This window comes from Gorilla gorilla, chromosome 12 (assembly GCF_029281585.2).
Source record: "Gorilla gorilla gorilla isolate KB3781 chromosome 12, NHGRI_mGorGor1-v2.1_pri, whole genome shotgun sequence".
Classification (NCBI taxonomy): Eukaryota; Metazoa; Chordata; class Mammalia; order Primates; family Hominidae; genus Gorilla; species Gorilla gorilla.
In genome coordinates, this window is record NC_073236.2 from 49,671,838 (window position 1) to 49,695,923 (window position 24,086).

The 24,086-nt window shown below is 42.8% G+C and overlaps 1 protein-coding gene across 2 annotated transcripts in view; it reads left to right on the top strand.

Annotated features, from left to right (window-relative positions):
- The first annotated feature begins 1,278 nt into the window (after positions 1-1,278).
- Positions 1,279-24,086, top strand: part of TMEM87B (transmembrane protein 87B) — a 61,710-nt gene continuing 38,902 nt past the window's right edge. Inside the window, exons 1-6 of one of the 2 annotated variants that reach the window (XM_031008072.3) lie at positions 1,279-1,767; positions 5,992-6,052; positions 10,179-10,270; positions 12,950-13,081; positions 20,479-20,529; positions 22,745-22,835. In XM_031008072.3, coding sequence (XP_030863932.1) covers positions 1,558-1,767; positions 5,992-6,052; positions 10,179-10,270; positions 12,950-13,081; positions 20,479-20,529; positions 22,745-22,835 — 637 coding nt within the window. In that variant the 5' untranslated portion in view covers positions 1,279-1,557. The remainder of the gene's footprint in view (positions 1,768-5,991; positions 6,053-10,178; positions 10,271-12,949; positions 13,082-20,478; positions 20,530-22,744; positions 22,836-24,086) is intronic. The other variant, XM_063695700.1, reaches the window with a different exon arrangement.

Here is a 24,086-nt window from a genome sequence, read left to right on the forward strand (position 1 = left end):
CCTAAACAGAACTGATCACATTGCTTGCTGGGAAGATGCACATGCAATCTCTAGTGTATAGTAGGTCCTCAATAATTACTGGTGACTGGTAAAGCAGCCAAGGCCTTTGGACTATAAATCGATCTTATTCTACGTTAATAACAATATTAGCACAGGATTCTATTCCCTTGCTGGATATTATTTACATTTGATAATGAATGAACTAATTCTCTTTGACAGCAAAACATGTATTCAGCTTACAGCCGAAAATGCAAGGGAAGGTACACAATAAGACGGATCCAAGCCCTGATCCCTCTGAGCTGTAAGCAGTCAAGTAACTACTTGTTCTGAAAAGTATTAACTGTCCTATTAACGTTAACCTTCACAACACAATGCCTTGTGTTCAACTGGCCTTGGCCTCAAAGCACTTTCCTGGCACATTCCCTGAATTTAAAGAACGGTTTCCATACAGCTGAGAGGGTCGAGGCAGGGGTAAGTGTAGAAGACGCAAGAAATGGAGACACCCTGGGAAAAGAACTCTAGACTGCACTCCAACCGTAGCACTTACTAGGCATTCGACTCCAGGACCTTGACACTCGCGCTCGCTGGCGGCGAGCCCCGCCTCCCCACTGCGCCTCATCTCCCAGACAGGCCCCGCCTCCCCACTCAGGCCCCGCCTCCCCAATCAGGCCCGTCTCCGTACTAGGGCTTGCTCCAAGCCCTGCTTCCTCGCCCAACCTGGCCTCCCCACTACGGCCTAACCCCAAGCCCTTCTCCTCGTCCAGCCCCGTCTCCACACTACTGCCTCGTCGTCAACTCCGCCTCCCCACTCCGACCCCATCTCCCTGACCAGCCCCGCCTTTACGCTCAGGCTCCGCCTCCCCGCCGGGTCTTGCCTCCAAATCCCGGCCTTGTCTCACGTCACGCCTCCACACGGCCCCGCCTCCACACGGCCCCGCCTCCACACGGCCCCGCCTCCACACGGCCCCGCCTCCACACGGCCCCGCCTCCACACGGCCCCGCCTCCACGCTCGGCCTGGCCCCAAGCTCCTCCTTCCTGCTGCACCCTGTCTCCGCACTCCGGCCTGGTCCCGAGCCCCGCCCCGCCTCCACAGTCCCGAGCCCGCCTCCAACCCCGCCCTGTCCCCACACCCAGCTTGGCCCCCGAGCCACGCCTCCCACCCCGCCCCCACACTCCCGAGCCCCGCCTCGTCTCCACACTCCGGCGGCGCCTCCCTACCCGGCCCCGCCTCCGCGCTCGGGCTGCCAGCCCTCCCTTGCACGTTCCGGCTCCTCCTCTATCTTCACGCCCACGCCAGGCCCTGAGCCCAGCCTCCACGTCTCGGCGCCAACTCCACATCCTGGCTCCTATCTCTGCCTTCCAGGCATCTCCCAGCTGCACGCTCGGGCCCGGCTCAGAGCCCTAAGCCCTGCCTCCCGGTCCTGGCCGGGTTTCCCAGAACTGCACGGCGCCTCTCCGCCCAGGCCCAAGCCCGAGCCCCTCCTCCACACCCGAGTCCGAGCCCCGCGTCCCGGATTCGGACCCGCCTGCCTGGGGCGGTGCTGCACCAGGTGCGGATGTGGCAGGCGTCTCGGAGCGCCAGGTGCAGCTTCCAGGTCAAGATGGTCGCCGCCTGCCGCTCGGTAGCCGGGCTCCTACCACGCCGCCGCCGCTGCTTTCCCGCCCGGGCCCCGCTGCTGCGCGTCGCCCTCTGCCTCCTGTGCTGGGCCCCGGCGGCTGTGCGCGCGGTCCCTGAGCTCGGGCTCTGGTTAGAGACAGTCAACGACGTAAGTGGAGTGTCGGGACCCAGGCGTGGCACGTCTCGGGCCGTCAGGGCCGTCGTGGGGCTTCGCTTGACCCCGGGCTTGTTCACCTGGCCTCTGCCGGGTCAGCACCGGGTCCCCTGATACCCTCCCTGAGCCTTTTGTCTGTTACAATCGGGGAGCGGGGAGCGGCCCCTCCTCCGGCCCGACCTAGGCTGCAGGCAAGAGCCGTCAGGATTGCGCATGGGACGGCCCTCCGGTCCGAGCGCTCGGACTGTTAGGGTCACCATGCCCGACGCCGTGGCCCTCATTCTGCTCTGACATGTTTTGGCTGGATCAGGAATCTCTCGGCACATCTAGCAGCATCTTTGGGATTCGACTCTTCCTGTCCGGATGCAGCTACAGTGGGCCACACCCCTGAGGCCGCAGGGAGGACTTGCCAGCGCGTCAGTTTTTGCATAAACTTAGAAAGCGGGTCTGCCGCTTCCTTAAAAAAAAAAAAGAAAGAAAAGAAAAAATTTAAATGAGGGGGAAACGTGCAGTAGTCACCCTACCTCTATTTCTCTCGAGTTCCTGAATTTCTCTACAGTTCCTGTCACAGTTCCGGGAGAGAGAGTGTGTGTGTAGGTGGGGCGGGACTTGTGATTAGGGAGTGCTTGAAAGGCGAATCTGGAGGCATGAGTGGGTGGAAACTCTTCTTTCCAAGGCAGGCTATTAGAAAACTTGGCATCCAGTAATTAGAGGAGATGATGTGGGAGAGATGCAGGGGCAGAATTATGGAAAGTCTTGCAAAAGAGAGACAGGAAGTCTGGAAGAGGCGTTATCTCCGGCTTCTCTGGGGTCAGATGACTCATCCAGCACTGTTTGGGATGGGTATTTTCCACATGCATGAAATAATGTCCAAGTTCTAAAGATGAGACTTATATTTTGATTTCCTTAACCCAAAAAAGAAAGTAGTTCCAAAGACTACAAATACTTCCCACAACACAAAAGCTACTCAGAGGAACACGCTGGGTATCTTTCTGGATCTTTTAAGACCTAGTGCAGCCATTTCCTCCAGGATTCTTCTGGGTTGGTGACCTAATTTGTGTGCCAGTTGTATAGTCTGCACATCTCCATTATTTAATTTCCTGAACGGGAAAAAGTAGAACTCAGTGAACTACTCTCATGGCTTCCTGCTGCTACGATAGTGAATAGTCAATATAACTATATTGGAAGTGAATCAGCTGCATGCATATTGTTGGATTACTTGAACATATCTGTATAGATCTTTGCCAAGTGTACTGTGAACATACCTGCAAAGATCTTTGCCAAGTGTACTTCTTCCTGCATGAGGAAGAGAAGTTTGCTCCTTGAGTGCTGCATGACCTTTAGGCTAATTTTACTCTTGTGTGACCCTTTGCTGCTAGAAGTCTAAAAGCCCTTCTCTCCCAAGAGTGGACTTATATTTTCCTCATTTCAGGTTGTCAGAAACAGGAAAGGAGAGTGGGGCTTTCTTTCATTTGTACTGCAAATCTATCAAGAAATTTTGTTTCTTTGTTTTTATTTGTTTGTTTGTTTGAGACAGAGTCTTGTTCTGTTACCTAGGCGGAGGGCAGTGGCACAGTCACATGGCTCACTGCAGCCTCAAACTCCTGGGCTCAAGCAATCCTCTAGCCTCAGTCTCCCGCGTAGCGAGGACTATAGGTACATGCTACACATCAGTTAATTTTTAAATTTTTTTGTAGAGCTAGGGGTCTCACTATATTGTCAAGGCTGGTCTTTAACTGCTGGCCTCAAGCTATCCTCCTGCCTCAGCCTCCCAAAGTATTGGGATTACAGGCATGAGCCACTACACCTGGCCAAGAAATGGTTCTTTTGAGTGTACAAGGGAGCAAATGGTTGAAGCACCACTGTGTGTCATATGTTAGACTGGTCATTGCTGTTGCAAAGATGAATTTTAGCCATAGCCCCTTCTGCCAAGACGTTCACACAATAATAGGGATAACAGATTTATGAGTAGATAGTCATATACACTGTGATATACTTGGGATATTACTGGAGCACCAAGGGGGTCACCTAACCCTGCTTCCTGGAGGAGAGACCTACCTCGGTCTTTTTTTTTTTTTTGAGACGAAGTTTCGCTTTTGCTGCCCAGGCTGGAGTGCAGTGGCGCAATCTTGGCTCACTGCAACTTCCACCTCCCAGGTTCAAGGGATTCTCCTGCCTCAGCCTCCCCAGTAGCGGGGATTACAGGTGTGTGCCACCACGCCTGGCTAATTTTGTATTTTTAGTACAGGCAGGGTTTTTCCATGTTGATCAGGCTGGTCTCGAACTCCTGACCTCAGGTGATCCTCCCGCCTCAGCCTCCCAAAGTGCTGGGATTACGGGCGTGAGCCACCGCGCTCGGCCTCCTCAGTCTTAAAAGATGGATAAGTACTACCTTGATGAAGAAGAGGAGGGGAGCAGAGCAGCAGCAGTGCAGGAAATTATTGGTGTTCCTGCTACATCAAGTTCTGGCAGGGTTGTTAGAGGGGACTCAGGTCACCACAAGCTTTCCATGCCTGAGCTTGGCCTTGAGCCTGAGGCCAGAGGCCTCAAACTCAAGGACCTGTGTTGGCCAAGGCAAGTCATATCATTAAGCACAGTGAGCTAAGTTCAGGACTGGAGGGGGTAGTGAGGAATGTTGTGGACTACAGATTGCATGCCCATTCTGAAGAGGGCAGCTGCCATTTGGCTTCAGCTTACTCTGCATACACTCTAGCAGAGTGGGCACAGAATTGCCACAGCTCGTTTTTTTAAGTGAAACTGGAATCCATCTTTTTATTATGTCAACTAAAAAGTTTTAAAAAGGCCTCTTGTGGGCCCAATATATCCCATTTTTAGGTTGAATTAGACCTCCAGACTCCCAGTAGCTACCTCAGGATGTGAATGAGGGAGCCATTGAAAGATCTTAGACATAATGCTAATCACTATGGCTGCTGTCTAAAGATGAATTATAGGATCAGATCTGGAGGTAGAAGTACCAGTTAAGCTATTGCAGAAATTAGGCAGGAAATGCAGAGGGCCTAAATTAGGGCAGTGGTGACAGAGATGGAGAGGAAGAACTAAATTTGATAAATGTTTATGAGATAAAGTAGGCATGCCTTGGGGATTGGGTGATGGAAGTGGGGAACTGGAAGGAGCCATGGCTTGGGTGACTGTAGATGGTACCACCTCCAGCCAAGGTGGACAATGTAGGAAAAGTTGGTGAGCAGAGAGGAGTGTGTCTGGTTTAAAACAGGTTTGTCTGTTGGACATCTGCCAGTGGACATGTCCTTTAGGCAGTTGGGTATTTGGATCTGGAGCTCAAAGGAAGGATCCAAGTTGGGAATTTTATTGTTGTTGTTGAAACTCTGTTGGGGAAGGGAAGAGGTTACCACTTGTCCTATCAGTGTTTTTTGTTTTGTTTTGTTTTGTTTTTAATGCCTAATCGTTTGTACATTTAACACAGTCTCTAACTGCAGGATTTTTATTCCTGAGAAGACATTAAACAACTAATCAATTATTTGATTTAAATTGTGGAAAGGTTGTGAAGAAGAAAGGGTGCTAGGGATTATATAAGGGAGGGCCTGGCCAGATATGGGCCACAGTGGAAGAATTCCTGCAGAACGGGCTTTTGAGCTGGGCTTTGAAGGGTGAGAAGGAGCCAACTAGATGAACAAAGGGTGAAAGGAAGGATTTTAAAGTAAATTTTTCAGGTTGACCACTAATCCTGAGGGCAGGAAAGAATATCATGCTTTTCTGGAACTGGAAAGTTGAGAGGTGGGCAGGACTTGATTATTCACGTCCTATAGGCTACAGTAAGAATTTCGGTCTGTTGTAATTGCATTGGTAAACCATAACGACTTGGGGCTGGGAGAGGGGGACAGTTCCTTATCAAAAGTACATTCAAATTGACGCCAGGAGAGCAACATGCAACTGCAGTCAGTTCATGTCACGTCTGAGCAGCACTAATCCTGCAATGGCAGCATCTTTTACCTCTTATGTGTCACTGGCCCTAACTGAGTCTGCTAGAGGCCAGAGCCCTCCTGATCCTCAGGGTAACTGCAGGAAGTAGAACCATGACAAGGTTTTAAGCAAGTTAGTTGATGTGATCAAATTTACATTAAAAAAAATACTCTTGTCAGAGAGAGGAGTGCAAGGCTTAGAAATCTATATGTTGTGGGGTAAAACAGTTGCAAAAAAAACTTTCTAACAAGATCTTCCTGTGTTTGTTTTTCATTTTAGAAATCAGGACCTTTGATATTTAGGAAAACTATGTTTAACTCTACAGATATCAAGTTATCTGGTAAGTATAATAAAACAATAAAATACTAGACTGGGCGCAATGGCTCACGCCTGTAATCCCAGCACTTTGGGAGGCCGAGGCAGGTGGATCACAAGGTCGGGAGTTCAAGACGAGTCTGACCAACATAGTGAAACCCCGTCTCTACTAAAAATACAAAAAAAGTTAGCTGGGCATGGTGGTGGGCGCCTGTAGTCCCAGCTACTTGGGAGGCTGAGGTAGGAGAATCACTTGAACCCGGGAGGCAGAGGTTGCAGTGAGCCGAGGTTGCGCCACTGCACTCCAGCCTGGGCGACACAGTGAGACTCTGTCTCAAAAACAAACAAACAAGAATAATGAAATACTAATATATATATAAACAACATAATATAAACAAATACATTCATGTAAATGAATATAACATATATAATAAACTAAGCAAATGTTTTGTTTTTAAGTAGTTCTAACATTTTAAGGTTTTGTTTTGTTTCAGTCAGCACTTGGTTATTTACAAGAATGGATTTTTCTTTTTTTTTTTCTTGAGACAGAGTCTTTCTCTGTCACCCAGGCTGGAGTGCACTGGCAAGATCTCGGCTCACTGCAACTTCCGCCTCTCAGGTTCAAGTGATTCTCCTGCCTCAGCCTCCCTAGTAGCTGAGATTACAGGCGAACGCCACCACGCCCAGCTAATTTTTGTATTTTTAGTAAAGATGGGGTTTCACCATGTTGGCCAGGCTGGTCTCCAGCTCTTGACCCCAGGTGATCCACCCACCTCAGCCTCCCAAAGTGCTGGGATTACAGGCATGAGCCACTGTGCATGGCCCACAAGAATGGATTTTTCTGATCTTCTTTCAGAAAATGTAATGTGAATCATTTTATGAAAATTGTAATTAAAGTCTAATAGACGAGCAAAAAAAAATTTGGTTTTTGTGAAATTTGACTTTGAGTCTCAGATTTTTAAAACTAGATAAATTGCTTTTACGAATATATGAAATGTCATGATTGTGATAAACCCTTTACGGCCTTGAAAATTTTCAAAATGTACATATCCTCGTAAGAAGTAAAAATCGCTGGACAACATTTTAATTAGAGTTTTAAGGCTGATAAAAGTTAAAATATTCATTAGGTAGGGCCTGTCTTTTCTGTGTCAATACTGAGATACCAGAACTACCAAGGTTTTTTAAGAATTTCACTGGATTTTCATTGGATTGTATTCACTGTGGCCCAATTCCTCTTATTGTTTCCAGTAACCTAACTAGGAAAATTGGTTGCCAGAGTTAAAGTCTCAGGATAAGGAGCAGTTTTTCGCTGGGTAGAGCAAACTGGCTTCTACAGGATCCAAAGTCATGCCTCTTTCCTTTCACACAACAGATCATGCTCTGCTCATTTGTTGGGGGCAATTCTGCCTTTTATGGGTCTTTCCTGAGGGAAGTCAGGCTAGCCAGCAGCTAGAAAGCAGAGGTGGTTTCAAGCAGCTCTGTAATATCAATCATCAGTTGTGATAAGAGCTTGGTAAGAGGAAATTGAAGTCCAAGGTGAGAGAGAAAAAAATTTTGGCATCTGTTTATTTAATGAATTCATGTCTCAAAGTCTAGACAAAGGATTTAAAAGAACCTCAGTCTGGTGCTGACAAAAAGTTATATGGGAAAAAAAAGTAACGTCAGCCACTGAAACAGAATTTGATTTTTAAAAATCATTACAAATGCCTGAGATCAACATATGAGTAGACTACAATCAAGACGTTGTTATTAACTTATCTAAAGAACGAATGGGACAGCATGAGGGATTTAAGAGCAAAAGCATAATAAAACTAGGGTTTAGTCAGGCAAATGCTGGTCATGTCCAACAGCATTGTTGGGGGAGAGGTTTTCTTGAACCATGACCACAGCTATGACATGGGGCTGGCAGGTGTGGGTATAGCATCCACCTGAGCCTCCTTGGTCTGGTGCCATGCTCACCAAACCACCTTCTCATCCGTACTGGGCCTCCAGGGAGGCATGCTGAAGGGAAAGAGTTGATCATTACTAGTCCAGTTTACGGTTTCTGTTCATTGTAAGTGAGTAATTGAGTATTCTAATTTATACATCTACATGGTAATCATGAAAGTGAGTAATTGAGCATTCTAATGTACACATCTACCATTGGGAAAGGGTGAGATGAGAATCTGTGTTTTCACAGAGCCAGATTTTAGTGCTTGTTAAGCTAAGGACTGGCCCCTTGGATATATGTCGATGCTGTTTGGGAGATCAGATATCTGGCTTTTTTAAGGCAACCTCTCTTCTGCTGTCTCGTTCAAGTCATGTGGAGCCTGTGCTAAAAAATATCTCAATGTAATTCACCATATTAACAGAATATAAGAAATGAACCATATGATCATCTCAAAGTATACAGAAAGAGCATTTGAAAAAAATTCAACACCCATTCATGATAGAAACTCAAAGAAAGTTAGAAATAGAAGGAAACTTCCTCAACCTGATAAAAGGCATCTATGAAAAATCTGTAGCAAACATCATACTGTCAGTTCTTCCCAGATTGATCTATAAATTCAGTTTAATCCCAGTCAGAATCCAAGCAGGCTTTTTGTTTGTTTGGTCGGTGCATATTGTGAATTTCACATTTTTGAGTGCTGGAGGACGTTGTAGTCCTTTAACGACTTTGTTCTAGCAGACATTTAAGTTCCTTGTGGGTCAGTTTGATGCTTTCCAGTTTTCTTGTTAAGTTCTTTTAGGATGGTTCTGCAGTAGCCTTTAGTCTAGGGCAAACTTAGCAGTGCTTCTGTGGTGTGGTCTTTCTGCTTGTCTTCCAAATACCTGGTATATTTACTGAGGCCTTTCCACTCTGGCTAGTGGAAACTCAAAAAGTTCCCAGCTCTGCGTGAGCTCTGAGAATTGTTGGGCTTGTTCCTATGCATGGGCAGGCTGCCCTTCAGCCAGAAACTCCAGGGGATCACTATGCAGATTTCTCTTTCTCTTTATGTAGCTTCCATCTCTTGGGTACTGTCCCCCAGAAAATCTACCAGCCTCAGTTTGTTGAACTTGAATCTCTGGTCTCATTTTGGTTTCGCTCTTTGTCATTATCAGCCTTTGAGATGACTCCCAGTGATCCTTGCTTCCTCTTATTCATGATCTTGTGTTGTCCTCTAACACATTTTATCAGAGTTGGTCTGAGTGACTGATAGAGCATGGTGGAAATAATGGCACATCCCTTCTGAGGCTAAGTTATAAAAGATACTGTGGCTGCATCTTTGCTCTCTCTAATCACTCACTCTGGGGTAAGCCAGCTGCCATGTCGTGAGGACGTTCCCAACAGAGCTCTCCTTAACTCCAGACTTAATGCTTTTCAGTCTGCCTATTTGTGTCACCCTCTTACCTGGATCATTCAGAAGAAAGGCCAAACTCCTCAGCAGGGTCTAAGACCTCATGAATTTTCCCCAGCACTCTTCTCCAGCTTCAACTCTTTCTCCTTTCCCCAGCCTGTGTTCTAAGCATAGCAGACTATTTTCAGGGGTCATACTCATGCTGTGCTTTCACTCACCCTGGGCATTTACATGTTTGGTCCACCCTTCTCTTCACCAGGCTAACTTCTGCTCTTCCTTCAAGTTACAGGTCTCCTCCTCCAGCAAGCTTATCCAGAACCCATTCTTCATGCTCTCCTGGGCTATGATAGGTGACCTGCTCAGTGCTCCCTTGACTATTCTCAGCCTCTGGGACTACTGAGAGTGCCTGTTTAGTTGTTAAAACTCACTCCTCCAGTACCTCTTAAGTCATAGACAGGCATTGTTCTTGTTTACCATCATAGCTCACAGGATGGCACACAGGATGGGGCTCACTCAGTATATTTTGAATGAATATGTGAGTGAGAAAAATGTTTGAGAGTGAAATAAGCAGTGACTTAGCATATCAGGCCACTCAGTTTATTTGATTTTAGACTTATACATGAAATGAGCAGTATTACAGCAGCTTTTGGTTAACTGTAACAATTTAATGAATTTATCTGTCTCACTTTACAGTGACTTTTTGGAGAAATTAGCTAATGTTTTACTCATTGTTACATTAAAGTAGCCTATTTTTAATTGCATTCTCAAAACCTTAAGTTTATATTAGAGTGTATGTATTATTCATGTAAAACGAGACTTTCTTTTTCTAAACAGTTAAGTCATTCCATTGTTCTGGGCCTGTGAAGTTTACCATAGTGTGGCATTTGAAGTATCATACCTGTCACAATGAGCATTCTAATCTGGAAGTAAGTAAAACACAAGTTTTTAATGTATATAAAGCTATGAAGGAAAATTATGGGTATAAAGATTAGCTCATCAAGCGAGGAGGCTAGAAATAGAGATTACAGTTTTAAAGTGCTACAGATTAATTTTGGGACTTATGGCAATAAACCAAGTTACATGCTGAGAATACTACGAGCTTTTAGTTGCCTTGTATGATATGAAAAATGTTAGTAAATGTTTAAATTCAGGCACGTAGGAGTCATTGATAAAGGCGCTGTACATACAAATAAATGCTTAATTTGCAAAAGAAGTTTAAATATTTCACTTTTTTAAAAAAATTATAGGGAACCTAGAACTGTATTGAGTACAAGTAGATTTAGTGAGCACAAGTAGATCGCAGAAAGAGGTGAGGAGAAGAAAGGAGGTATCTGGGGAAAGGCAGAGGATTCTGAGAGAGAAGGAGAAAGTGGCTGTGCTGAGCAAGGCTTTTCCTGCACCTGGCTCTGAAGCCTGGGTTTCTTCCTCCTGGGATGTGCACTGGGCTCTCAGCAAGGTGTTTCTCTTGATGATTCTCGTGATAGTTGCTTGGGATTGTTTCCTTTTCAGATTCTCTGTTACCTGTTTGGCTTCTACCTTGAATAATATATGGGTTTCCGTATCTTTTTAAATTATATATGTATATATGTATATACCTATACATGTATATATATATGTACATATACCTATACATGTATATGCATGTAAATACATATGAGATCTCTCTCTGTCACCCAGGCTGGAGTGCAGTGGTGCGATCATGGCTCACTCCAGCCTTGAACTCCTGGGCTCAAGTGACCCTCCTGGCAGGTTGCCTCAGGTAGCCTCCAGAGTCTCTGGGATTATAGACGTGAGCCATTATAGCTGGCTTTCTGTATTGTTATTAGTATTATATTTCTATTTGGATTGAACCATGCTATTTTCCTTGAACTGCCTTTTGGCTTCATCTCTAAATATTTTACACCCTCACACTAAATACTTCAATGTAAATTTCCTAAGAACAGAGATATTCATTTATTTTTTTCACAGTATAATTATAGAATTCAAGTTTAACACTGATAAAATGCTATTATATATAGACCTTATTAAAATTTTGCAGCTGGGCAGGGTGGGTCACACCTGTAATTCCTGCGCTTTGGGAACCTGAGGCGAGAGGATCGCTTAAGCCCAGGAGTTAAAGACCAGCCTGGGCAACAAGTGAGACCCTGTCTCTACAAAAAATTAAAAAATTAGCCAGACACAGTGGCATGTGCCTATAGTCCCAGCTGTTCGGGAGGTTTAGGCCGGAGGATCCCTTGAGCCCAGGAGTTCAAAGTTGCAGTGTGCTGTGATTGCACCACTGCACTCCAGCCTGGGAGACAGTGAGACCTTGTCTTCAAAAAAAAAAAAAAAAAAATTTCACCAGTGTCCCAATATTGTCTTTTAGAGCAGGCCCCCCCCGCCCCCGCTGCACTCACACTCCACACCCCATACAGGAACCAATTCAGGTTTGCATTTCATTTCCTTTCCTTGTTTTTGTTTTTAGTTCCTGATAATCTGGATTTCCCCCCTTTTTGGTGTGTCATGGCATTGATAGTTTTGAAATGTACAAACCATTTATTTTTGCAAAATTCCCCTGAATTTGAATATTTCTGATGTTTATTCATGATCAGATTCAAGTTATACATTTTTGGCAGGAATACCACAGAATACTGATTTGTCTCATTTTTGGTGATGTTAATTTGGTCAGTTGGTCAAGGACATATCTGCAAGATTTTTTCCATTCCAAAGTTACTACTTTTCTCTTTGTTATTAACAACAACTTGTGAGGAAAAACTTTTGAAACTATGTAAATATCTTGTGGTTTTCATCAAACCTTCAGCCACTTGTTTTAGCATCCTTTCATGATTCTTGCCTGATGAGTCAGTCATTACTGTGCTGATTGCTGAATGGTGATTTTCTAGTTCCATACTTTCTTCTTCCTTTATTAGCATTCTACTATAAGAATGCACTCTCTCTACTCCCCTAATCAATCTGTCTTACCTGTCAGTCATCAGGTTGGACTTGTTGATTTTTACTTTGTTATATAGGTTATAATCTATTACTGTTTTTATATATTTTGCTCATATTGTCCCATATTTGGTCTGTGGGAGCCAACTCCACTTTTTTTGATGACTGGGAGCTGCCATTAAGGAGCTTCGTTCATTCATCCATTCAAGGATGCCAGGAACCTCAGGTAGTTGTGTAAATGAGCGTCTCCTCTGCACTCGGCTACCTTTGCTGTATCTTACTGTTTGCTTTCTCTTTTTTGTAGTTGAATGCTACTTTCTTTCTCTGTAAAATCTCTTACACATGGGATAAAGTACAAGTAGCCCCAGAACAAAGTATGTTTTATTTCTCTGGGAACTATTTCATTGTAGTATCTTGGTCAGTTTTCTTATTGTAAGTGTGCTTGTGTTATGTATTACTGTATCTGAACACACTGGAATGGCTAAAAGGTTATGATTATCTCAATTATATTAAAATTATATTCAAAACAGTTTTTATTTGGTATTTTATTCTATTGCGTATTTTCAGGTATTTCAAACTGAATATACTTTTGGTATTATTTAAACATTAACTTTTATTTATATTCTAGGATAAGAAGTGTGGGAATAAATTATAACATAGAATTTTACCTTATATAGGAGCTGTTCCAAAAACATAAACTTAGTGTTGATGAAGACTTTTGTCATTATTTGAAGAATGACAACTGTTGGACAACAAAAAATGAAAACTTAGATTGCAACAGTGATTCACAGGTGTTTCCCTCTTTGAATGTGAGTATCTGACTTGCCATGTTAAAGTTTGTTTTATTCCCAGTGAATACAAGTATCAACTGAAGTGATGTTTTATCGGAATTTTGATAAAGGTGGTATCTGACTTGCCATGTTAAAATAAAGTTTATTTTATTCCCACTGAATACAAGTATCAACTGAAGTACTGTTTTATCAGGATTTTGATAAAGGTGGTTAACTTGTAAATTTTTAGGTTTAGTTTGTTTGTGTGTATAGTAGTACATAATAAGTAAGATACGTGGCTGGGCGCGGTGGCTCACACCTGTAATCCCAGCACTTTGGGAGACTGAGGTGGGTGGATCACCTGTGGTCAGGAGTTTGAGACCAGCCTGGTGAAACCCCATCTCTACTAAAAATAAAAAAATTAGCCGGGTGTGGTGGCATGTGCCCATAGTCCCAGCTACTCGGGTAGCTGAGGCATGAGAATTGCTTGAACTCATGAGGCAGAGCTTGCAGTGAGCCATGATTGCGCCACTGCACTCCAGCCTGGGCGACAGAGCGAGACTCCGTCTCAAAAAAAAAGATAAGATACTGATACCATTGTTCCATTTCCTTGCAACTTATTTTGGCAATGTCCTTGCAAGGTTCTTTTATATCTGCTACCTCCAATTTATCTCTTACTCTTCCTTCTGTCAACTGCAGTCAGACCTTTGCATCCATCATCCCATCAAAACAGCTCTAGTCAAAGTCACCAGTAACTTCCATGTTGTTAAATCCAATGGTCTATTCCTCTTACCAAAAGTCTTGACTTACCAGCATTTGACACACGTCAACACTAACTCCTCCTTTATGCCTTTTCTCCCTCCCAGTGTGGGAGCTTAGATTCTAAAATGATTAACAGCAGTTGGCTGGGCGTGGTGGCTCAGCCTGTAATCCCAGCACTTTGGGAGGATGAGGCAGGTGGATCACCTGAGGTCAGTAGTTCGAGACCAGCCTAGCCAACATGGTGAAACCCCATCTCTACTTAAAATACAAAAAATTAGCTGGGCGTGGTGGTACGCACCTGTAATCCCAGCCACTCAGGAGGTTGAGGCAGGAGAATCACTTGAACCCGGGAGGCAGAGGTTGCAGTGAGCCGAGATCACGCCAAAATGTCTTTAGTAAAAGTTTTAAAGGAGTTCTCTTTAAAATGTGTTGAAATATAATAAACACAGAAAAGTACACATCAGTGTACTCCTCAATGAATTTTTAAAAGGCCAGGCACAATGGCTCGCACCCATAATCCCAGCACTTTGGGAGGCCAAGGCGGGCGGATCATGAGGTCAGGAGATCGAGACCATCCTGGCTAACACAGTGAAACCTCGTCTCTACTAAAAAATACAAAAAATTAGCCGAGCCTGGTGGCGGGCACCTGTAGTCCCAGCTACTTGGGAGGCTGAGGCAGGAGAATGGCGTGAACTCGGGAGGTGGAGCTTGCAGTGAGCCGAGATCACGCCACTGCACTCCAGCCTGGGCAACAGAGTGAGACTCCGATTCAAAAAAAACAGACAACAAAACTGAGCACAACCATGTAGACCCTGATGAATTATAGAACATTTTAGCACCTAGAACCCCCTTTTACTTCCTAACACTTTCCCTGCCAATGGCAACACTATCCTCATTAAGGAGAAGGTTTTATTTTTATTTTTTAACTTTTATTTTCAGGGGTACATGTGCAGGTTTGTTATATCGTAAACTTATGTCACAGGAATTTGTTGTATGAATTATTTCCATGACCCAGGTACTAAGTTTAGTACCCAATAGTCATTTTTTCTGCTCCTCTACCTCCTCCCAGCCTTCACCCTTAAGTAGGCCCCTCTTTGTGTCTGCTGTTCCCCTCTTTGTGTCCATTTTCTCATCATTTAGCTCCCACTTATAAGTGAGAATATGCGGTATTTGGTTTTCTGTTCCTGTGTTAGTTTGCTAAGGAAAATGGCTTCCAGCTCCATCCATGTCCCTGCAAAGGACACGGTCTCCTTTTTTATGTCTGCATATTATTCCATGATGTATATGTACCACATTTTCTTTATCCAGTCTGCCATTGATGGGAATTTAGGTTGATTCCATATCTTTGGCAATGTGAATGGTGCTGCAGTGAACATATGTGTGCATGTGTCTTTATGACAGAACGATTTATATTCCTTTGGGTATATAATATGCCCAGTAATGGAAGTACTGTGTCGAACAGTAGTTCTGTTTTCAGCTCTTTGAGGAATTGCCACACAGCTTTCCACAATGGGTGAACCAATTTGTACTCCCACCAGCAGTATATAAGCATTCCCTTTTCTCCACAACCTTGCCAGCATCTGTTATTTTTTGACTTTTTAATAATAGCCATTCTGACTAGTGTGAGATGGTATCTCATTGTGGTTTTGATTTGCATCTCTCTGATGATCAGTGATATTGAGCTTTTTAAAATATGCTTGTTGGCCATATGCATGTCTTCCTTTGAGAAATGTCTGGTCATGTCCTTTGCCCTCTTTTTAATTTTTTTTTGTTTTTTTTCTTGTAAATTTGTTTAAGTTCCTTATAGACACTGGATATTAGACCTTTGTCAGATGCATAGCTTGCAAATATTTTCTCTCATTCTGTAGGTTATCTTTTTATTCTGTTGATAGTTTCTTTTGCTGTGCAGAAACTCTTTAGTTTAATTAGATCCTATTTGTCAATTTTTGCTTTTGTTGCAATTGCTTTTTTGGCAACTTTGTCATGAAATCGTCACCTGTCCTATGTCCAGAATGGTATGGTCTAGGTTGTCTTCATAGGGTTTTCATAGTTTTAAGTTTTACATTTAACTCTTTAATCCATCTTGAGTTGATTTTTGTATATAATGTAAGCAAAGGGTCCAGTTTCAGTCTTCTGCGTATGGCTAGCCAGTTAGCCCAGCACCATTTATTGAATAGGGAGTCTTTTCCCCATTGTTTGTTTTTGTCAACTTTATTAAAGACCAAATTATTATAGGTGTGCTCTGATATTTCTGGGCTCTCTATTCTGTTCCGCTGGTCTATGTGTCTGTTTTTGTACCAGTACCATGCTGTTTTGGTTACTATAGCCCTGTGGTATAGTTTGAAGTCAGGTAGTATGATGCCTCCAGCTTTGTTCCTTTTGGTTAGGATTGCGTTGGCTATTCGGGCTCTCTTCTGGTTCCATATGAATTTTAAAATAGTTTTTTCTAGTTTTGTGAAGAATGTCATTGGTAGTTTGATAGGAGTAGCATTGAATCTGTAAGTTGCTTTGGGCAGCAGGGCCATTTTAACAGTATTAATTCTTCATATCCATGAGCATGGAACATCTTTTTTTTTTTTCTTTTTTTTTGAGACGGAGTCTTGCTCTGTCACCCAGGCTGGAGTGTAGTGGCGCAGTCTCCACTCACTGCAACCTCCGCCTCCCGGGTTCATGCCATTCTCCTGCCTCAGCCTCCCAGGTAGCTGGGACTACAGACGCCCACCACCATGCCCGGCTAATTTTTTGTATTTTTTTTAGTAGAGATGGGGTTTCACTGTGTTAGCCAGGATGGTCTTGATCTCCTGACTTCATGATCCGCCCGCCTCGGCCTCCAAAGTGCTGGGATTACAGGCATGAGCCACTGCACCCGGCCGAGCATGGAACATCTTTCCATTTGTTTGTGTCATCTCTGATTTCTTTGAGCAGTGTTTTGTAATTCTCATTGTAGAGATCATTCACCCCCTTGGTTAGCTGTATTCCTATGGGATTGCATTCATGATTTGGCTCTTGGCTTGGCTGTTGTTGGTGTACAGGTATGCTAGTGATTGCCCCCCCCCCCGCCCCCCCCCCCCCCCCGCCGCCACCACCACTGCCCACTCTGTCATCCAGGCTGGAGTGCAATGGCACAGTCTCTGCTCACTGCAACGTCCGCCTCCTAGGTTCAAGCAATTCTCCTGCCTCAGCCTCCTGAATAGCTGGGATTACAGGCACCTGTCACCATGCCCGGCTAATTTTTGAATTTTTTTTTTTAGTAGAGACGGGGTTTCACCATGTTGGCCAAGCTGCTCTCAAACTCCTGACCTTAAGTGATCCTGCTGCCTTGGCCTCCCAAAGTGCTGAGATTACAGGAGTGAGCCACCATGCCCAGCCGCTAGTGATCTTTATATGTTGATTTTGTATCCCAAAACTTTGCTGAAGTTGCTTATCAGCTCAAGGAGCTTTTGGGCAGAGAGTATGGGGTTTTCTAGATATATAATCATGTCGTCTGCACACAGGGATAGTTTGACTTCTTCTCTTCCTATTTGGGTGCCCTTTATTTCTTTCTCTTACTTGATTGCTCTGGCCAGGACTTCCAATACCATGTTAAATAGGAGTGATGAGAGAGGGCATCTTTGTCTTGTGCCTGATGTCAAGGGAGATGCTTCCAGCTTTTGCCCATTAAGTATGATGTTGGCTATGAGTTTGTAATAGGTGGCTCTTATTATTTTGAGATCTGTTCCCTCAATACCTAGTTTATTAGAGTTTTTAACATGAAAGGATGTTGTATTTTATCCAAAGCCTTTTCTGTATCTATTGAGATGATCATGTGGTTTCTGTCTTTAATTCTCTTTATGTAATAAATCATGTTTATTGATTTGCATGTGTTGAACCTACCTTGCATCCCAGGGGAAAGCCTGCTTGATCATGGTAGATTAACTTTTTGATATGCTGCTGGATTTGGTTTGCTAGTATTTTGTTGAGGATTTTTTGCATCAGTGTTCATCAAAGATATTGGCCTGAAGCCTTCTTTTGTCATGTCTCTTCTATGTTTTGGTATCAGAATAATGCTGGCCTTATAGAATGAGTTGGGGAGGAGTCCCTCCTCCTCAATTTTTTGGAATAGTTTCAGTAGGAATGGTACCAGCTCTTCTTTGTACTTCCAGTAGAATTTAGCTGTGAATCCATCTGGTCTTGGGGCCTTTTTTTGGTTGGTAGGCTATTTCCATTTCAGAGTTTCTTATTGGTCTGTTCAGGGAATCAGTTTCTTCCTGGTTTAGTCTTGGTAGGGTGTATGTGTCCAGTAATTTATCCATTGATTCTAAATTTTCTAGTTTGTGTGCACAGAGGCATTGATAGTATTTTCTGATGGTTATTTGTATTTCTGTGGGCTCAGTGGTAACATTCCGTTTGTCATTTCTAATTAAATTTATTGGATCCTATGTCTTTTCTTCTTTATTAACCTACCTGGCAGTCTATCTGATTAATTTTCTCAAAAAAAAACAGCTTCTGGATTCATTGATCTTTTGAATGGTTTTTCATGTTTCAGTCTCCTTTAGTTCAGCTCTGATTTTGGTTATTTCTTGTCTTCTGCTAGCTTTGAGGTTGGTTTGCTCTTGCTTCACTAGTTCTTTTAGTTGTGATGTTAGGTTGTTAATTAATTTCAGATCTTTTTAACTCAGAATTCTTCTTTTTTTTTTTTTTTTTTTGAGACAGAGTCTCATTCTGTTGCCCAGGCTGGAGGGCAGTGGCACGATCTCGGCTCACTGCAACCTCCACCTCCCAGGTTCAAGTGATTCTCCCGCCTCAGCCTCCTGAGTAGCTGGGATTGCAGGCACCCGCCACCACACCCAGCTAACTTTTGTATTTTTAGTAGAGATGAGGTTTCACCATGTTGGCCAGGCTGGTCTCGAACTTGTGACCTCAGATGATCCACCCGCCTCAGTCTCCCAAAGTACTGGGATTACAGGATTACAGGTGTGAGCCACCATGCCCAGCCAAAATCTTTTTAACTTTCACTGTGGGCGTTTAGTGCTATAAATTTCCCTCTTAATATTGCCTTAGCTATGTTGCAGAGATTCTGGTATGTTGTATCTTTGTTCTCATTAGTTTCAGAGAACTTCTTGATTTCTGCCTTAATTTCATTATTCACCCAAAAGTCATTCAGGAGCAGGTTGTTTAATATCCATGCAATTGTATGGTTTTGAAAGATTTTCTTAATCCTGATTTCCAATTTTATTGTTGTGGTCTGAGAGAGTGGTTGGTATGATTTTGGTTCTTTTGCATTTTCTGAGCATTGTTTTATTTCTCATTGGCTGATTTTAGAGTATGTGCCATGCAGAGATGAGAAGAGTGTATATTCTATTATTTTTGGGTGAAGAGTTCTGTAGATGTCTATCAGCTCCATTTGATCCAGTGTTGAGTTCAGGTCCTGAATATCTTTGTTAATTTTATGCCTCAGTGATCTAATACTTTCAGTCGGGTGTTGAAGTCTCTCACTATTATTGTGTGGGAGTCTAAGTCTCTTTAAACGTCTCTAAGAACTTGCTTTATGAATCTGGGTACTCCTGTGTTGGGTGCATATATATTTAAGAGAGTTAAGTCTTCAGTTGAATTGAACCCTTTACCATTACATAATGCCCTTCTGTGTCTTTTTTGATTTTTGTTGGTTTAAAGTCAGTTTTGTCTGAAATTAGGCCTGCAACCTCTGCTTTTTTTCTGTTTTCCATTTGCTTGGTAGATTTTTCTCCAACCCTTTATTTTGAGCCTGTGGGTGTCGTTATATGTGAGATGAGTCTCTTGAAGACAGCAAACCAATGAGTCTTGCTTATTTATCCAGCTTGACATTCTGTGCCTTTTAATTGGGGCTTTTAGTATTGACATTGTGGGTTTGATTGTGTCATGTTGTTAGCTGGTTATTACGCAGACTCATCTGTGTGGCTACTTTATAGTGTCACTGGTTTGTATACTTAAGTGTGTTTTTTTAGTGGCTGGTAATGGTCTTTCCATATTTAGTGCTTCTTTCAGGAGCTCTTGTAAGGCAGGTCTGAATGAATTCCCTCAGCATTTGCTTGTCTAAAAAGGGTCTTATTTCCCCTTCACTTATGAGGCTTAGTTTGGCCAGACATAAAATTCTTGGTTGGAATTTCTTTTGTTTAAGAATGTTGAACATAGGCCTCCAATTCTCTTCTCCTTGTAGGGTTTCTGTGGAGAGGCTTAATGTTAATCTGATGGGCTTTCCTTTGTGGGTGACCTGACCTTTCTTTCTAGATGCCTTTAACATTTTTCTTCATTTTAACCTTGGAGAATCTGATGATTTATGTGTCTTGGGGATGATCTTCTTGTAAAGTATCTTGTGGGGGTTCTTTGCATTTCCTGAATTTGAATGTTGGCCCCTCTAGCTAGGTTGGGGAAGTTCTCATGGATGATATACTGAAATAGGTTTTTCAAGTTGCTTCCATTCTCCCATCTCTTTCAGGAGTGTCAGTGAGTCATAGATTCCATCTCTTTATATAATAGGGGCAATTTTTCAAAAGGAGAACTTTGTTACTTGTGTTTGGGATACAGTGAGATTTGTTCTTTGATGTTTAGCTTTTTAATTTTTCATTTTTCTTCTAACTTTTTTCTTAATTATTAAAACAATTTTTCTCCGTAGAAATGCAGCAGTATAAAATGGCATTATTTACTCTTTTTTCCAGAATAAAGAACTAATAAATATCAGAAATGTTTCAAACCAGGAAAGATCAATGGTAAGCAGTTTGATTTGTCTTTAAATCAAATATACACAAGTTAACGTAAGACTGAAAAAAGTCGCTGATGGATAGATACTTAGAGAGTGATATAAAGTAGGGTTATTAGAACTGTGGAAGGAAAAGGAAACATTATTTAAAACCATATGTTTTCAGGCCAGGTGCAGTGGCTCCTGCTTGCAATCCCAGCACTTTGGGAGGCTGAAGCAGGTTGATTGCTTGAGGCCAGCAGTTTGATACCAGCCTGGCCAACATGGCAAAGCCTCATCTCTACTAAAAATACAAAAATTAGCCAGGCATGGTGGTACATGCCTGTAATCCTAGCTACTTGGGAGGCTGAGGCATGAGAATCACTTGAACCTGGGAGGTGGAGGTTGCAGTGAGCTGAAATTGCACCACTAAACTTCAGCCTGGGTGACAGAGCAAGACTCTGCCTCAAAAAAAAGTTTTCTTATATATGTCTATATGAATTTTGTATATACTGTTTCTATCTTTGTCTAAAAATATCCTTAAAGCAATTTAAGATGAATTTCTATGCAGCCTTTCTTTTCTTTAAAAAATAAAATTCCCCCTCTAAATGTGCAAGACAGCATAGCAATGGGCTGCACGTGTCATTAAGGATTTAAAGAAATAGAAACCATGAATGTAGCATGTGGGAGGGAAATTTTGGCATTCTGGGGAATTACTAAAAGTCAGAAGACTGAGTAAGAGGTCGAAAGGGATGGGAGTTATGTGTAGGGACTGAAAACAGGTTTGGGAGAGCTTAATGTTTGCTTTTATACTATGACTCTTCATGTTTTCTCTTCAGCCATCCTAAAGAAGTCTGATAATGGAAAGGCACTCGCTCTGCAGTGGCCAGGACAAACTTTGTACAAAATCTGTCATATGATGAGGAGTAGGAAATGAAAGAAACAGATAGGAAATATTCAGGAAAATGGAGTATAAGAAGTGTGATCCAGTTATGGGAGGGCACTGGAGAATTTACAAGCATTACAGTGGGAAGTTTTATTCGTTAGTGGAATTGCAAGTAGCATAGTGCCTTAAGAAATTTGAATCATTTAGCTTATGTACTTAATCTGAGTCATTTCTGACAATGTTATCTAACTTCCTCTTCCCCCAATTCAATTTAAAAACCACACATTAGGCCGGGTGTGGTGGCAGGTGCCTGGAATTCCAGCTACTCGGAGGCTGAGGCACGAGAATTGCTTGAACCCAGGAGGCTGAGGTTGCAGTGAGACAAGATTGCACCATTGCACTTCAGCCTGGGTGACAGAGTGAGACTCCATCTCAAAAAATAAATGAATAATGAAAACCACACATTTAAATAAAACAAAATATTTGATAAAATTAGGATAAAATATGAGAAGAGTATTGTTAGAAAAAAGAGGTTTTTTTGAGACACAGGCTTGCTCTGTCACCTAGGCTGGTGTGCAGTGGTGTGATCTCAGCTCACTGCAACCTCCGCCTCCCAGGTTCAAGCGATTCTTCTGTCTCAGCCTCCTAAGTAGCTGGGACTACAGGTGCCTACCACCACACCCGGCTAATTTTTGTATTTTTAGTAGAGACAGGGTTTTGCCACGTTGGCCAGGCTGGTTTCAAACTCCTGAGCTCAAGCGATCCACCCACCTCGGCCTCCCAAAGTGCTAGGATTACAGGTGTGAGCCACCCTGCTCAGCCCTAGAAAAGGTTTTTTATTGATAATATTAAACAATTTATAGATTGGTAATATTAGAGGGAATCTGTAAAAATATAAAAGATAGAAAACATTGAAGAATGAGAAAAGCTTCTTTCCTCCTTTACCTTTTTAGGTCTGGAAGGATGGTGTTTAAAAAATAAGAGAAATAGCTATCTTTCCACTACCTGCCATTCCTTTTCTGTTTTATTTGTGTGTGTGTGTGTGTGTGTGTGTGTGTGTGTGTCTGTGTGTGTGTGTTTAAAAGAAACCCAATATGACTGGACATAGTGGCTCACACCTGTAATCCCAGCACTTTGGGAGGCCAAAGCAGGAGGATCACATGAGGGATCAGGAGTTTGAGACCAGCCTGGGCAACATGGTGAGACCCTTATCTCAAAAAAAAAAGGAAAAAATTAAAAAATAGAAAAATTTAAAAAGTAACCCGATTCAATTATTTTAAAATATGGCAAACAGTTGTTCAGCTATATTACATAGCAATTTGTTAAAAATAACGAAGAATTGTTTTCACCTCTATTTCAGGATGTTGTAGCCAGAACACAAAAAGATGGGTTTCATATCTTTATTGTTTCTATTAAAACGGAGAATACAGATGCAAGCTGGAATTTGAATGGTATAGTTAAACGGCATGCATGTTTACTGTCTGCATTTTCTGTATTCTGTATTTTTGTCACTGACCTGAGTCAACATTCTTTGTTTCAAATACATCATTCAAAAATGAATTTCTGTTAATCATACATTTATTTTAGATACTTAAAATGTAACATTAAGTTATCTTATTGCTACTATTTATTTTTTAATTGATTTAAAATTTTACTGTGTTAAGATAATTTTTAAAATTTCAAACTTCATAGTGGGATATAAAATTCTCCATTCTTTCAGATTAAAAAAATTTTTTTAACATGTAGAAATGTGTAGGCAACTTTTTAGTTGTGTATTTCAAGTAGGTTATGTTCTCTGTTTCTTGAAAATGGCCATCATCAGGGATTTAAGATTTTTATTATTTGACAAATTTTATTTTAAAGGATCTGTCTGTAGCCTAGGAGTAGAAGCAGCATATCTGCCAGCATGTGCTTCTATGGTCTGTGAGGCACCCCCACCACTGTAAGTTAGACCCTCTGTGCCTTGTTAAGCTGTGGTTCCTTAGTGCCACAAAAGTAGACTTGCAATAAGCAGTTTTCAAGAGAATGAATGCTTTCCCGTATTCTAGAATCACTTTGGCTGATGTTTTCCATAGTGGGTGTCAGCTGGGGCCAGCAGTAGCCAATCAGCATGTGAAGGCCCTGGGGATTTGATACTGCTCTGATTCAGCCAGTCAGCTGGCAGAAACCAATGAGGTGAGGTAGGCATTGCTGCAGAGGAGGCTCAGTCTGGTGTACTGCATGGCCCTTGGAGGGAAGCTGGCAAGGTGGCTGCTCTGGAAGAGTGTGAGGTAAGGCTTCCTTCTGGAGATGGCATCATGAGCCAGACTGTGCCAAGTAGAGGGAGCAGGGACCCTGATGCCATTCTGTCACCTAGCTATCTTAGTCTGTTTGTGCTGCTATAATAGAATACTTGACACTGGGTAATTTATAAAGAACAGAAATTTATTTCCCCACAGTTCTTGAGGCTGGGATGTCTAAGATCAAGGTGCCAGCAAGTTTGGTGTCTGGTTAGGTCCCTGGTGTCTGCTTCCAAGATGGCACCTTGATGTGTTCTCACATGGCAGAAAGGATGGAAGGGCAGGAAGCACAAAAGGGGCCAACCACTCTGCTCTCACGGGGTGGAGGCAGAAGAGCAAAGAAGGGCCTAAGCTAGTTCCCTCCAGGCCTTTTGTAAGGCATAAATCTATTCATGAGGACAGAGCCGTCATGACTTAATCACT